The sequence below is a fragment of the Stylophora pistillata genome, chromosome 9 (genome assembly GCF_964205215.1).
Source record: "Stylophora pistillata chromosome 9, jaStyPist1.2, whole genome shotgun sequence".
Taxonomy (NCBI): Eukaryota; Metazoa; Cnidaria; class Anthozoa; order Scleractinia; family Pocilloporidae; genus Stylophora; species Stylophora pistillata.
The window spans coordinates 20726095-20739208 of NC_142527.1; the positions used below are offsets into that span (position 1 = coordinate 20726095).

At 39.0% G+C, this 13114-nt stretch overlaps 2 protein-coding genes across 3 annotated transcripts in view; both read right to left on the reverse strand.

Moving 5' to 3' along the window:
* Positions 1-3951, reverse strand: part of LOC111338819 (von Willebrand factor D and EGF domain-containing protein) — a 29900-nt gene extending 25949 nt beyond the window's left edge. Inside the window, exon 1 of one of the 2 annotated variants that reach the window (XM_088733498.1) lies at positions 3451-3951. In XM_088733498.1, the coding sequence (XP_088589624.1) occupies positions 3451-3913 (463 nt within the window). In that variant the 5' untranslated portion in view covers positions 3914-3951. Of the gene's footprint in view, positions 1-2374; positions 2864-3450 lie in introns of those variants that run through there. The other variant, XM_088733499.1, reaches the window with a different exon arrangement.
* A 3293-nt stretch (positions 3952-7244) lies between these two features.
* LOC148723753 (uncharacterized) lies at positions 7245-9954 on the reverse strand. Its single transcript, XM_088732106.1, has 4 exons — positions 9453-9954; positions 8886-8992; positions 8609-8718; positions 7245-8341 (listed from the first exon to the last, which is right to left on the reverse strand). Exons 1-4 carry the CDS (start codon positions 9527-9529, stop codon positions 8192-8194), a joined length of 444 nt encoding a protein of 147 aa, XP_088588232.1. The 5' UTR covers positions 9530-9954; the 3' UTR covers positions 7245-8191.
* Positions 9955-13114: the final 3160 nt, after the last annotated feature.

Here is a 13114-nt window from a genome sequence, read left to right on the forward strand (position 1 = left end):
GTCACCTAGTCTTCTGCCTGTTTCGCCGATGTATATCTTTTTGCAAACATTGCAAGTTATGCAATGTATTACATTGGCGGAGGTGCACGTGAAGTGATCGGTGATCTTAATGGATTGTTTGGGTCCCGATATTTTCTCAGTGTTGTGAATGAAAGGACACGTTTTGCATCGTGCACGAGTGCATTTAAAAGTGCCTGGTTGGTCATCAGTCTGAAAAGAACTTCTGACCAAAAAATTGCTTATGTTTTTGAACAGTAATATTGCCTCAATCTACTGATTTCTGACAACTCTCCTTGGGTGAACATCTGGCAACAAACCTTGACTTGGTACCAATAATAGATAAAAAATTCCCTTCTCCCTGCAGAGACAAGTACATTACCTACTCAGGGTTTGTAAAAGCCTTGAAAGTCCTTGAAGATGCTTGAATTTAAAAATTAAAAACTCAAGGCCTTGTGAAGTACTTAAATTCGAGGACTAAGGCTTGATTTTTGCAATGATCTTTCTTTAGCAGTTTTCAAGTTGAAAATTACAGTACCTTCATGGAAAACCTGAGAAATAATATCAAATGATTTTAAAATTGCTCATGCAAACCTTTCCAAAAGTGGTCCTTCAATTTTCTAAAACTTGGCCTTTAAAGTCATTGAAAAGTCCTTAAATTTCAACCTTTGGCATCTACAGGAACTTACTCCTATATGGTAATTTATTATTTTGATTGTTGTCTAGTACCACAACAACATTCATTACACTCCAGCAGACAAATATAAACACAAGTAGACTTATTCGTGACCGGTAATGATGAAGTTGCGTGACGACAGTAACGATGGCAATATGGCAGTCCCCTAAAGATAACTCCAGATGTGCGATATTGAAAGCCCGAATTCACGCAGATATGCTTCTAGTTTCTTTTTAACTCTTCCCATTATTTCACGAACTGCTACGAAAAACACGTATAATTGACATACGAAGATGTTTATGCAACTAATACGAACCAGAATGTTCTGTCGCGAAAAACATTACGGGAGTCATTTGTGTTGACACACTGTACACTATAATCGGCTTTTCATACTTTGGCGCCTCAAAGAATTCAGTTCGAAGAAACGTTCTTGTAAATAACTCGAGTGCGTTTCAATATTTTAAAATAAGTTTTTTTCGGAAACTGTAGTTAAAATAGTATTGCTTTGTTTGGGGTGAAGAAAAAAGTTTGGCAAAATTTGGCCGGCGAAGGTCTACCGTATCCTTAAGTGTACTTTAGAAATTATCAAGGTCACCAAACGTAGCAATTATCAAAAAAACTGTACAACGGCATGAATCAGCAAAACGAGAGGAATTTCTCTTCTAAAAATTACCCTATAGTAATGTCAGCTAATGAAAATATATGTAATCGTTTCTTACATAAACAAAGCCACAGTCATCTATTGTGCTGATCTCAAATTTACGACATGCTTTTTGTTCCTTTTGGAAGAATGCTTTGAGTAGTTACACCTTGAGGTCACTGTGTTGACTTGACATATCGATATCAGTACTTGATCAGGAATAATCTTAGCAACTCCATTCCCTCCTTTATAAATTTCATATAGAAGGGTTCTAATCGTAAAACGTAACGCCACAAGAAAACATACTTGACCGGTTGAGCCAGAGAGTTAGCCTCGAGATTTCTCCTGGTAATTGACTTTGATCCAAATAATTTGGTCAAGGATGCAAGTATATTTATTATAGGTGCAAAGAAAAACAAAAACAAGGTAAACAAAAATAGACAAAAAAAAGAAAAAAACCCATGGACGGTAAGTTATCTTTCAGGAGCACATCAATCGTAATTGATGTTAGTATCTTTGTAAACCACATTTGATATCGACATTTATCCTTATTTCAGAGCATCAACCCCATCATGCCTAAAGCAAACGTTCTAATTTAGGAAGGATAAACATTGTCCGCTGCATGCTGGTCGCCCTGCATGCTAATTGCGTGAAAATAAAACAATAAGAAGCTCAAGGAAAGAAATTGATATCATGCGACGTCCAGAGTAGTTACATTCTTCTTTTGGTCAAAACGCGTCTAAAGAGGCGCTGACCGTAAATATCGTGAATTCGCCGAAACTTCCAAAATTTCGCGCAGTATTTGACTTCCCAAAGGAAATTGACAGCCGTTTGACGATTTGCATCATATTATTTGGCATAACAGCCCGAACTCTTTTCAACCCGACGCGTTACCGTATGGCGGACCAAGATAGAGAATTTGGTAAATTAAACTAAAAAGATAAAGATATGGCTTTTAAAAACTATTCATGATAATCGTCCTTTGAGCAAGATAAATTACGAAATTTTTAAACTGTCGGCGGATTCTTGATATCTATTGTCAGTGGCTCGTAATAACATACCAGCGCAATAGGCCATATGACATCCACTTGCTGGTTTCAAGTAATAGACGTAGAACTCTGAGCAGTTTTTCACTCTTATTTGAATGACTGTGAAGCAGCCATTACGCCTCCCATTGAAATTGACGCAAGCATCTCGGTTTACTATGCCATCTCCTGCCGTTGGATGCACACCACGCATCCATATCGGAGCAACAGTGCCACAGTGATAGGGGTCTATTTTGCTTTCCGGCATGTTACCTCCAAGGAATCGATACCATCCAATTTTCAGAGTGTTGTCACAGAGTGCAGGGTCTCCTCTATTTATCTGGTAATTTGTACTTCGAAAACGATTTCTTAAAACTCCATGCGAGACGCAAGGGTCTGAACAGTGCGACAGAACAGAAAATGAAAGCAGGAACAGAATTCTTCCCAATAAGTGCATCGTTTTATCAAGGTTCATACTTAACGACGTAGAAACGATGAGAGAACGCTTCAAAAATGGCTTTGCAGTTCTGATATTTTGCACGGGATACGACGCGCCCTTTAATTGGTTTTCGATTTAGCATGCAGAGGCACGTATTTGACGGGAAGCTGCCAATACATGTGAGTGACAGTCGTGAAAGAAATTAATCATCATTTGACACTGTTGAAACGAAGTTGGATACGCTCTGTTTGAAGGATTAATAGGTCGCCTCGGGTGTATCTAATCTATAAAAGGATCTTTAATAAGCTCAAGAGAAAGAAGTATTCTATCGAGGATTTAGGCAATGCCAAAAGTCGAGATGCACGAAGCGATGAGCAGGAAGCAATTCAAGGCAACACCACTCAATTAAGAATCGACGAACTCGCACCAAGGCTAAAATTTACTAGAAAGATTGTTTCGCTTTCAAAAACACGCAATGGTTTGAGTGTGTATTAAAATGTGGAGCATTCGAAAGATAGACATTTCGATGATAGATACCCTGCAACTTACGAATGGTTATGCTGATTGGCCACATTTAAAGAGAGTATAAGCAAAAAAATCTAAAAATTGATGCCATTTCGATTCTCATGTTTAGACCAACTTCCAAAACTGGGTCATATGTATGTCTACTTACTATTATGCTCACAGCAGCCTCCATAATAACCCGACAAACAGGAACAGTGCCCATCAACTAGAGTACCTTGGTTGAAACATCGCGCTACTTTACAGGCTCTAATCTTGCTCAACGTGGAATTACATGGCACCCCGCCACATTGCTCGTTTGTTACCACGTATCTTGAGCTTGTCTGAGTCCCTTCACACGAAAGAGAACATATACCCCAGGATGACCAAGATGAAAGTTGACAGTCAGCTGGTGTATTCCCTTGGCATGGGACGATGTCGACTAGCAGTGGACACGTTTTTCCGCCACACATCGGTGGCAGCTGTACCGTGCGACGCCTTTCTTGAGTCCCAGGCTGTCCACATCGCTTAGCACTGCAAGGAGACCAAGACGACCAGGGATTGACAACGCAATCCACTTTACTACAGCTTCGTCTCCTTCGACGCCTACGAGATACCGATTGAGTCACACACATCAAGAAGATGAAGAGATTAATGATGACTTTGAATCTCATTTTACCAGCCGACTTTTCCGATTACAGATTGTCAGTGCTTTCACATTGATTTAGATCGTTATGCCCTACTTTTTAGTGATGTGGATATTTCCTTTCGCAGTGGCCTCTGGGTTATAAATTTTCCCAATACCCTATGGATAACCTCCCCCCTTCTCTCCTCCTTCATACTTCTAAATCATTCATTCGGGGGTACTTCTTAATATTAATTTTCATAATTTTAATAATTTTTTTATTTCTATAGCGCAATATCCATTAGATATATGATCTATTGCTTAAAAAAACGATATATAATGATGGGAGGTAGCGAAACAATGAATTAAGGGCCTTTCCGCTCTTGTAAACAAAACTAGGATTATCCCGACAAAATCAAAGGACAAATTTTGTCTTGACAAATTTTTTTCTTCTCGGTTTTATCTGCACTAAAAATGTCGAAGCTGTTAAATATGTCAAATTCGGTTAAATGTAATCCTATTCAATTCAGCTTTTCATTTCCCTTTGCTTTGAGTGGTAACTTCTAGATCGTGTGCCACATCTACTTCTTCATTGTTGGTCTGATAAAGTGGCGACTGGAAAATCACTCCACGGCTGTATCTTGCCCCCGCTGCATCCAGCGCCTAACCTGCTCAGGGGACTGGTCGCCATAATTTGCCTGTGGATTCAAACTTCAATTACTAGGATTCATCTTAAGTTGTTTGAAGTTGTAAAATCCGCGAGTTTCGTAACGAAAGAGAATTTCTGCAATCTTCTGGTAAACTAAACTCAGCTCAATTACCTCATTGGTTGTGGCGTCTACGACAGATGATCGACAAGTTTATCACGGTTTTGTTTATTTGGTCAATTTTGCCAAGTTTTAACCCGGGAAAAATTTTGGTGGAGAGAAGTTAATTTCCTACGTACGAGATTACTGTGTGATGGATGTCCTCCCTTGGGGTGGGATGGGTGGGTTTGTTGGAGCCGAAACCTCGTAGGGAACCCATGTCCTATTGTTTCTGCTCCAGTACTTGGTACAAAACATTAAATAAATAAATAAATAAATAAAGTTAATGTGCCCGAGAATCATTGTGGCATTCTGCTGTCTATTCGAAACGTGATAACATTCTCGGAGAGAAAAGTAAAAAGATATCTAAGCCACTCGTCAGGAAAAAAATTACCGTGTGCACATTTTAAATATGAAATACGAGAGATGATATTTAATTCTTAAAAAGGTAAAATTTGTCGTAATTTTCACTACAGATATGATAGACAGTATGTTGCAGGTGATGGAAGATCAAGCCATCAAAAACAAAATAGCGCTCGTTTTACCGTGATAAAGTTGTTAATTAAAATAACTGATTTCTCTGTTTAAAAAATAGACTTGCTGTTTATTATCTAGGTGAGATCTTGACAACTATATGAAATATGACTGACGTAATAGAGTTTCTGAGCTAAAACAAGGTTAAAGGTCTCCTACAATGTGGAAAAAACAGGAAGAGGTGCTTTAAATTCCTTCAGGTCGCTGACGCGATTTTCGTAATGGCATAGACCACTGTCGTAAATGGCTGCCGGATTAATATTCTTTTGTTTTAATTTAAAGTAGCCCTTCTGGCCTCGCTTGAGATAATGTATTCTTTTGAATTTTGTCCTGGAGAACGAGGTGTTAACGCTTTTGGTGTTGGTGTTTGCCTCTGGGCTGCAAGTGGTCAGATATAAACTATATTCATTTCATTTCATTAGAAATAAAATCTGTCATCGCGTGCTTACGACAAGTGCGACTCTTTTGTCGCGACCAGACATATGTCCGAAGGGCCTAAAGATCAAAAAAGCCGATGCCCTGCCTCGAAGCAGGGTTCGGGACATTTACACCACGGGAGTCATGGAGGTCGCACGTACGCGACATAAATGATATTTGAAACCGGACTGTCAACTCTTAATATTTCACGCGCGAAAAGAGCGCCAAATATAACTTTGTAGACATGAGGCTGGTCCTAATTTTATTAAAGACATTTCTTCAATCTGTGTTCAATTTGTTCAATGTACAAAACCTTATTGGTTTGTGAGGCGTGAGTTGTCCAGTGGTCAGTGCGCTGGACTCTGGGTCAGGTGGCCTAGGTTCAAGTCCTGGCTGGGGCTTGACGTTGTGTCCTTAAGCAAGACGCTTCACTCATATTGCTTCGTCTTCTCGGATAGGACGTGAAACCGGAGGTCCCGTCTCCTGCACCTATCAATTAGTTAATTTCGGCAAGGGATCGTACAAATTCACGGCAAAAAAGTAGCAAACACCGAACGGAAAACAAAAGTTGAATTCACGGAAAACGTGACAATTTACTAACGTTTACCCGTGTTTTGCCTGCGGAAAATCCGACGTTTTCTGTGCGTTTTCGCATGGGTGAATCCCAGTATTCGGTAATTTTCCTTCGCAGTAAATGCAGGTAAACAATTCATTTTCCGACGTTAACCATTCGGTTAACGCACTGCAAACAGCGTGTTTTCCTTTTGTTCGTTGACATTTTCCGAGTGAACAACAACGTATTCATCAGAGTTAACAGCTGAAAACACGCATTTTCCGGGAAGGTTAATGTGTGTTAATGCGGGAAAACATGTTTTCCAGAGTTTGCAGTTCGTGTAATGCATAGAAAATGCTATGTTTTCTTCTGTTCGCAACCATTTTTCGCCCGGTGAATGAAATGTCGAAACCATGCACTTTCCAACGTTTTTCCGCGATAGTGAATCCGAGAAAATTCGTGGAAACGCATTTTACCTTTCATTGTTGTTCGGTTAACTTACGAAAAACAACATGTATTCTGCCATTTACTGCCGTTTTGCGAATTCGGACGTTATGTTCACTGGGATTAAGCCGTCGAAAGCATGCATACCCCGGTATTTTCTGCAAAGGTGAATTCGTGCGAGGGATGCATTTTCCCGCGTTTACCGCCGCTCGGTTAACAACGTTCGTCAAATTTCACTTCTTGGACTCGAACTCTTCTGCAGGTTCTCAAGGCATTTTGTCTTATTTCCCTCTCCCAGACAGGATAAGCACTCCTTTAATAATTATCGTCACCTTTATTAATGCACAATGACGTTAGCGGTACAATTTATTCAGAGTCCAAAATGGAGCCTGATAACAATCATGTTTCTTAGCCTTATTTTACTTAACACATTTCTGTCTAAAGTCAAAAAGAGGCAAAACTTAACCGTTCCAGTACAATTTATGCGATAAAATTGGAAGGATGACTGTCTGAAAAATTATGTGCAATATATACAAACTATTACCAGAAAACTGATCTCCAGATACATGTTTAAACTTCTATTATACGCATTTTGCAAAAATGAGTGTCAAGTGTTTGAAGAAAAAATAATTAGGTGAACTTCATGTGCCGAGGGAATCAAGGCAACATGCTGAGAATGTCACCTTAAATTCAATCTTATGCCTGCATTAAATCTATTTAAAACACTTCTGATGTTTGAAATTGAGACACTACTCAATCTGATGGAGAACAAGAGAACTATAAAAGAGAGAATGAAAATTGTCGCTTCCTCTAAAATAGCAGTTCTCTCCAGGATTTTGGGCTCTTTAAAATGAGCATGGTAATTGTCCTCACTGATAAAAGTTCACTCAAATACACAATTCAGTCAAATATGAAGTAGTGTGATAATGTTCAAAAATCCATTTATACATGTGAATTATTTGCTAAAAAACACCTGCATTCAATCCTGAACATAAGTGCCAAATAGTGGTCAAGGAAGGGAAAATTCTAGAAACTGAATTCACTTTCCACTGACGATAACTTAAATGTAGACTGCTCAATAACTTAAATTGCTCAAAATATTACATGTTAGACATGTATGTGTTTACAGTCTTCAAACTCTCTTGTAATTGACCATGATTGTACTGCAGTCTCACTTTAAATTTGCCAAATGAAGTGGTTTCTTGTGAAAAAACTGAAATCAGCAAATTACCAAATTAAAAGCTTAATTCAGAGAGAATAAAAGAATGGAAATGGCAGACCTACATTATCTGTATCACTGGGTAAAAATGTAGCAAGTTTATAGGAGATGGTCCCTAGAAGAGAGTTGAATGACTGTATACTAAAATTAAAATTAGATTAATAAAGTGGTGGCCAAGTGCAATTTTTCTGGGATCTCTCCACTATTTCTATGACTGGGTCTACCAACCCTTCTTTTCACTGACTGCCTCTTTTGCTGATTCGTCATGGAAGACTTATACCTCTGGTCTAGTACATGGAAGAAGTTGGTAACTTCTTACGTCCTCCAGGTAAGGGGCCTTGTCACCATTGATGTGGGATCTTCTTCATTAGACTCATCTGAGGAGACAAGACTAGGATGCAGGGCCTCAAAAATTGGTTCTCTCTTCTCTTCTTCAGTTGCCACTTTGAGTCTCTTATCCAGTTTCTAAATGGGAAAATGTGAAAGAAGTTTTTATAATACTGAATGGTGAGCAACTCCTACAATAAAACAATTATAAAGCCCTTGAATGAACCTCAGTGTCACTGGTTTGAGTTGTTCTGGGCATAAAAAGTTTTTTATCACCAGATCTACAGTGTAACTTGAACCTTAACCAGTTTTTAGATCAAACTTAAATTCAAACCTTCTGAAATTTATTCAAACATACAAGCTCACAAGATATTTGAGTGTTAAAGAGCCAAACAACTTTTTTACCCTTTTAATTCTCTGGCGCTTCTTTTGCTTCTTCTGATACTGCTCATAGGTACCATTTTCTTCTTGTCGTCTTCGTTTCCTTGATGATGCAAAGTTTTGAGAAATAGCATCTGAAAGGAAAGGTAGGTATGCCCAGATCATTTATATAAAAAAGATTGTCAGTTTTCAGGGTTGTAGTGAGCAAGGGGCAAGATGGGGCACTTGTCTCATCTAAAATCAATCCAAAGTTAAAGACAAATTGTGTTTCTTTGGCCAAACAATCCCCGTTTGAACATACCTAGAATTCTTCTTTCGGTACAAAGAGAATCATTTTGAATCTGGTCTATTTCTTTGACCTCTTTCAAGATGGTGGCTAATACAGCTCGGTTTGGTGGTTCATTCTCTCTGTGAGAAATTCAAATTGCATCCATTAATAATATGACAATCAAACTGAGAAAGATAACTTTCAAGTTAATTAAAACAGGATAAAACAGAGTTCTTGTGCTCGAGTATAAAGTGCAAATTAAAGAATTGTTTGTTCCAGATGTTTGGGCTTAGCCATTTAACAGTGGAAGTCTGATCAGTACGTGATGTTTTGTTGAGAAAGTTGCTTTCTATTTCTCATGGCCCAGGGATCTTCCTCAACAACATATCTTTTGAATTCCACTGATTAAGAGCTAAGCCCCAAATATCTGGAACAAACTACACAATCACCCAGCTAGCTCACAATCAAATAATTCTTTGAGCGTCAAAGGATTGACATTACAAGCAAAAAAACCTTTTTGTCTACTTTTCAACAATTTTTTGTTTCTATTTTAGCTTATGTTTTAAAACTTTAAACATGAATTATTAAGCTTAGGCTTACTTCTTGTCAGTGTTCCATGCAAGGTCCAACTGTTCCAACTTTGAACGAATATAGTGCTGTGAACGATACCAGTGCATTAGTATTAAAAAGTGCGGGTCCCATTTTGTTTCCAAACGAACTAATTGAGAAATGATTGTTTAAGATTCCTCGGCGCCTTTGAAACAGGACAGAAGCGGTCTTTCAAACATATCTACAGGCGGTTGTGCGGCAATACAAACAATAGGTGTGAGAAATAAAAAATTTGTATGGCGCGCATTTTAAAACCGGCTCTCTAGTTTGGTTGGCAAGCCGCAAAATTTGTTGAAACAAGTCATCATATTAATCTAATCCGCTTAAGAAACATGCACTAAGGACAACATATATGTTGTCCATTAAGATTACTCACCGAGAGATCAGGATGGCGGGCGATTTTTCTTTTCTTTGAAGAATTTGGTGGCGTTAGCATTCCTAAAGCGCTTCCCTCTGCGATTGCAGGACAGTCCACAACTTTTCCTTCTTAAGGCTGATAGTTTCGAAAGAAACTGTTTGGGCTGCGTCTGTGGGAGTAACGAAATAATTTGGATATATCAACAAAGTTGAAATGGTAAATTGGCCACCGTAATGATTACAAAAGCTGACGTTTCGAGCGTTAACCCTTCGTCGGAGCGAATAGAGGAATTGTGGGTTGAGTGTGCTTCCTTATAAAGCTGCAATCTTCTCCTCCAAGGCTTTGAAACCGTTCTCGAGCCGCGACTCGATACTCTGCAGCTTGTTAAGGATGGCATCGGAAATATCGCTCTGGTTTCCCTCAACGATTTGAAGTGAATCATTTACTTGTCTCAGCTGCGCTATGACTGACGATTGATCCGTTGTGTCCAATTTCTTTTGAACTTCAGTCAGTTTCATTAAAACAAGGCGGAATTCTGAAAGACTGGCGTTTCCGATTCTAGAATTTGCCATTTCTGATCGAAAGTTAGACAACAGATCGGCAGACACGTTTCTACACTCGAGTCAGACATTTGTTGAGCACTTCGAGGTTCCCCCAAGACGCTATCAAAGCAAGGTTATTTGATTGGTCAATTCACAAGGTCCACTTCTATGATTAGATCTGATTGGACAATTCATCGCGGTCGGGCCCGCAGGTGTCAACAGCTTCAGCGGCTTTGTTGTCGGGCGCTGGTATTTTGGATCAGCGGTTTGTTAGTTTGGCGCAGAAATCGACGCCGAATTCACCAGATCGATGGAAGTTTTTCATGAAAGCATTGCTTTACATTTAATAAAATGAGGAAAAGAAGTTCGCCCAGTTCGCCTCGAAACTGCAAGAGAAGGAATCGACGTCGTATTCACTGCTCCCGTTGTGGAAGTAATTACTTGTATTCAGGGTCCAGATCTCATGTTCGTTCAAAAACTACAAGTGCTCAAAGTCAAACGAGAATTGGAGAAGAAAAAGTTCCCGACTTGGTTTTTAATTCTACATCGGAAGAAGAGACTGGATTTGATTGTTTGCATAATAACTCGGACACCGAAGAAGAAAACATGACTCCGACGAGGTGTGATGAGAATTCTGGTGTAGAACCAATGTTGTCTGCAGATTTGCGGAGGAGACTGAAAGATCGATTGAGGAAGCGTTTTAACGAGGAAGACTTGGATTATTTTGACGATGATAGCAGTGATGAAAACGAGGGTGCCACTAATTGCAGTGGTGACAGTGGTGAAGTCCATGCACATGGTCATGATTCTTCCAATTCCGTCAATGAGGAGTGGGGGGATTCTCAAGGAAGCAATGAACCAGAACTCCCGGGAGGGGATTTTGCCGAGAAACCACAAGAACAAAACAATTCAATACCTCTCTCAGATAAATGTGGTGTGCTCATTTATTGGCTTTTATTGTTCTTATTTTCCTGGCAGTCTGGATTTTCTGTTACAGATTCAGCTATGGAGATGTTACTTAAATTTCTTAGTCGTTTCTTCTGGCTAGTTGGAACATTTAATGAAGACAGTTTTATTTCTGCTCTAGCAAAGCATTTTCCAAACACTTTGTACAAGCTCAGGAAACATCTTGGGCTTTTGAACAATGATGATTTTATCAAGTTTGTCCTCTGTCCAAGGTGCAAGACCTTGTATGGCTACAATGACTGTGTCAAGAATCGTTTTGAGAGACAACTGTCAGCTCGCTGTACCTTTGTTCCCTGGTTTAGGCACCCCCATAGGTCAAGAAGAGGTGAGTCAACACCCAAAGTAACTCGGTATAACTTTACACAATAACTTAGATTATTATTCATTAAAAATGGTTTCATTTCTGAGTGGTTTACAATGCAACAACAATTCAAATTAACCAGCCAGCAATGATTCCCACTCCCCTTTAGAATTACTTGTTAAATTCCTTGGGTGTGTATAGATATTACCACTCAATTAGAGTCACATGCATGTAGATTTGATCAAGCAGATGAAAAATAATAATATAAACTTCAAAGACACTTTAAATTATTAATACTTTGCAAATCTACTTGTAAACGATAAATTCACAACTTAATTAAATAATTTAATACGAAAATTTTTTCTGAGGGCCCCCTTCTTCCCCCCCCCCCCCCAAAAAAAAAAAAAAAAAAAAATTACCGGCACTGTTCATGGAGATGCACGTATTAGAATTACAAAAAAGTTTGCGTCAGGCCAGTAGCCCATACAGCCTAAGGCCTGTAGTTTGGTATTTGCAAAAAATTTGAAAATTTTGTAACAACGAATTTTCTGTTTTTGTAATAGCGTTCGCATTTGAGACGTGCAAATTATGTGGGTAACCACAAATGTCAATCGATCGAAAAAGATACCGAGATTTCGTGACAGTGCGATTTCTTTTATGTCGTTTCTGGTCAAGGACTGATCGCAAAGCAAAAGCCCCCGCGAAATGTTTTAATCGTCCTTCTTTGCTGTTTGCTTGCCATGCTAAACCTGATTGTGGCTAGTCAACAATTACTTTTGGTTTTGTTGGGAAGGATTCGGCTTTTACGGATCAGGGAGACTTTAACTCAGTTGCTCAACAAACGTCGACGCCGCCGTCGACCTGTAGAATCCTGGTTTGAAATCATAACTTCCCTAAGGCCTTTTTCCTTTGACATTTGAGAATGGGGAGAGAGTAATTCGACAACTGACGCAACGAAATATGATGACCACGTGATAGGTTGGAAAATTTGGAATGCCCGAGTTCAGAACCGGAACCGGAATACTTGGAATACCCGGAATTCCCGGAATGACCGAAAAATAATAAATTTTAAAAAAATAAAAGTAAATTGATAAATGAATAAGAATATTGATGATTGAAAATCAATGGTAAGTTCACAACTTAATAAGATAATCTAATACGAAATTTTTGTCAAAGGGTCCCCAAAAAAAAAACACTTACCGGCACTATTCATGAAGATGCACGTATTAGAATTAAAAAAAGTCTGCATTAGGCCAGTAGCCCATACAGTCTAAGCGACGAAATATTTCTACTCTCCCTTCCCCCTGGATGGGATGCTAGTCCATCACATGGTTACTCCCTGTTTTAAATTCGCCTCCATCCATTTACACACCTGTAGGTTGTCTAGGGCGCCATGACCGTTAAGCCGCCACGCTTTTCCAGCCGGAACCATTGCAGAAGATTAAAGAAATGCAATATTTCCAATTAGTTTAATAGTTCAATTGTA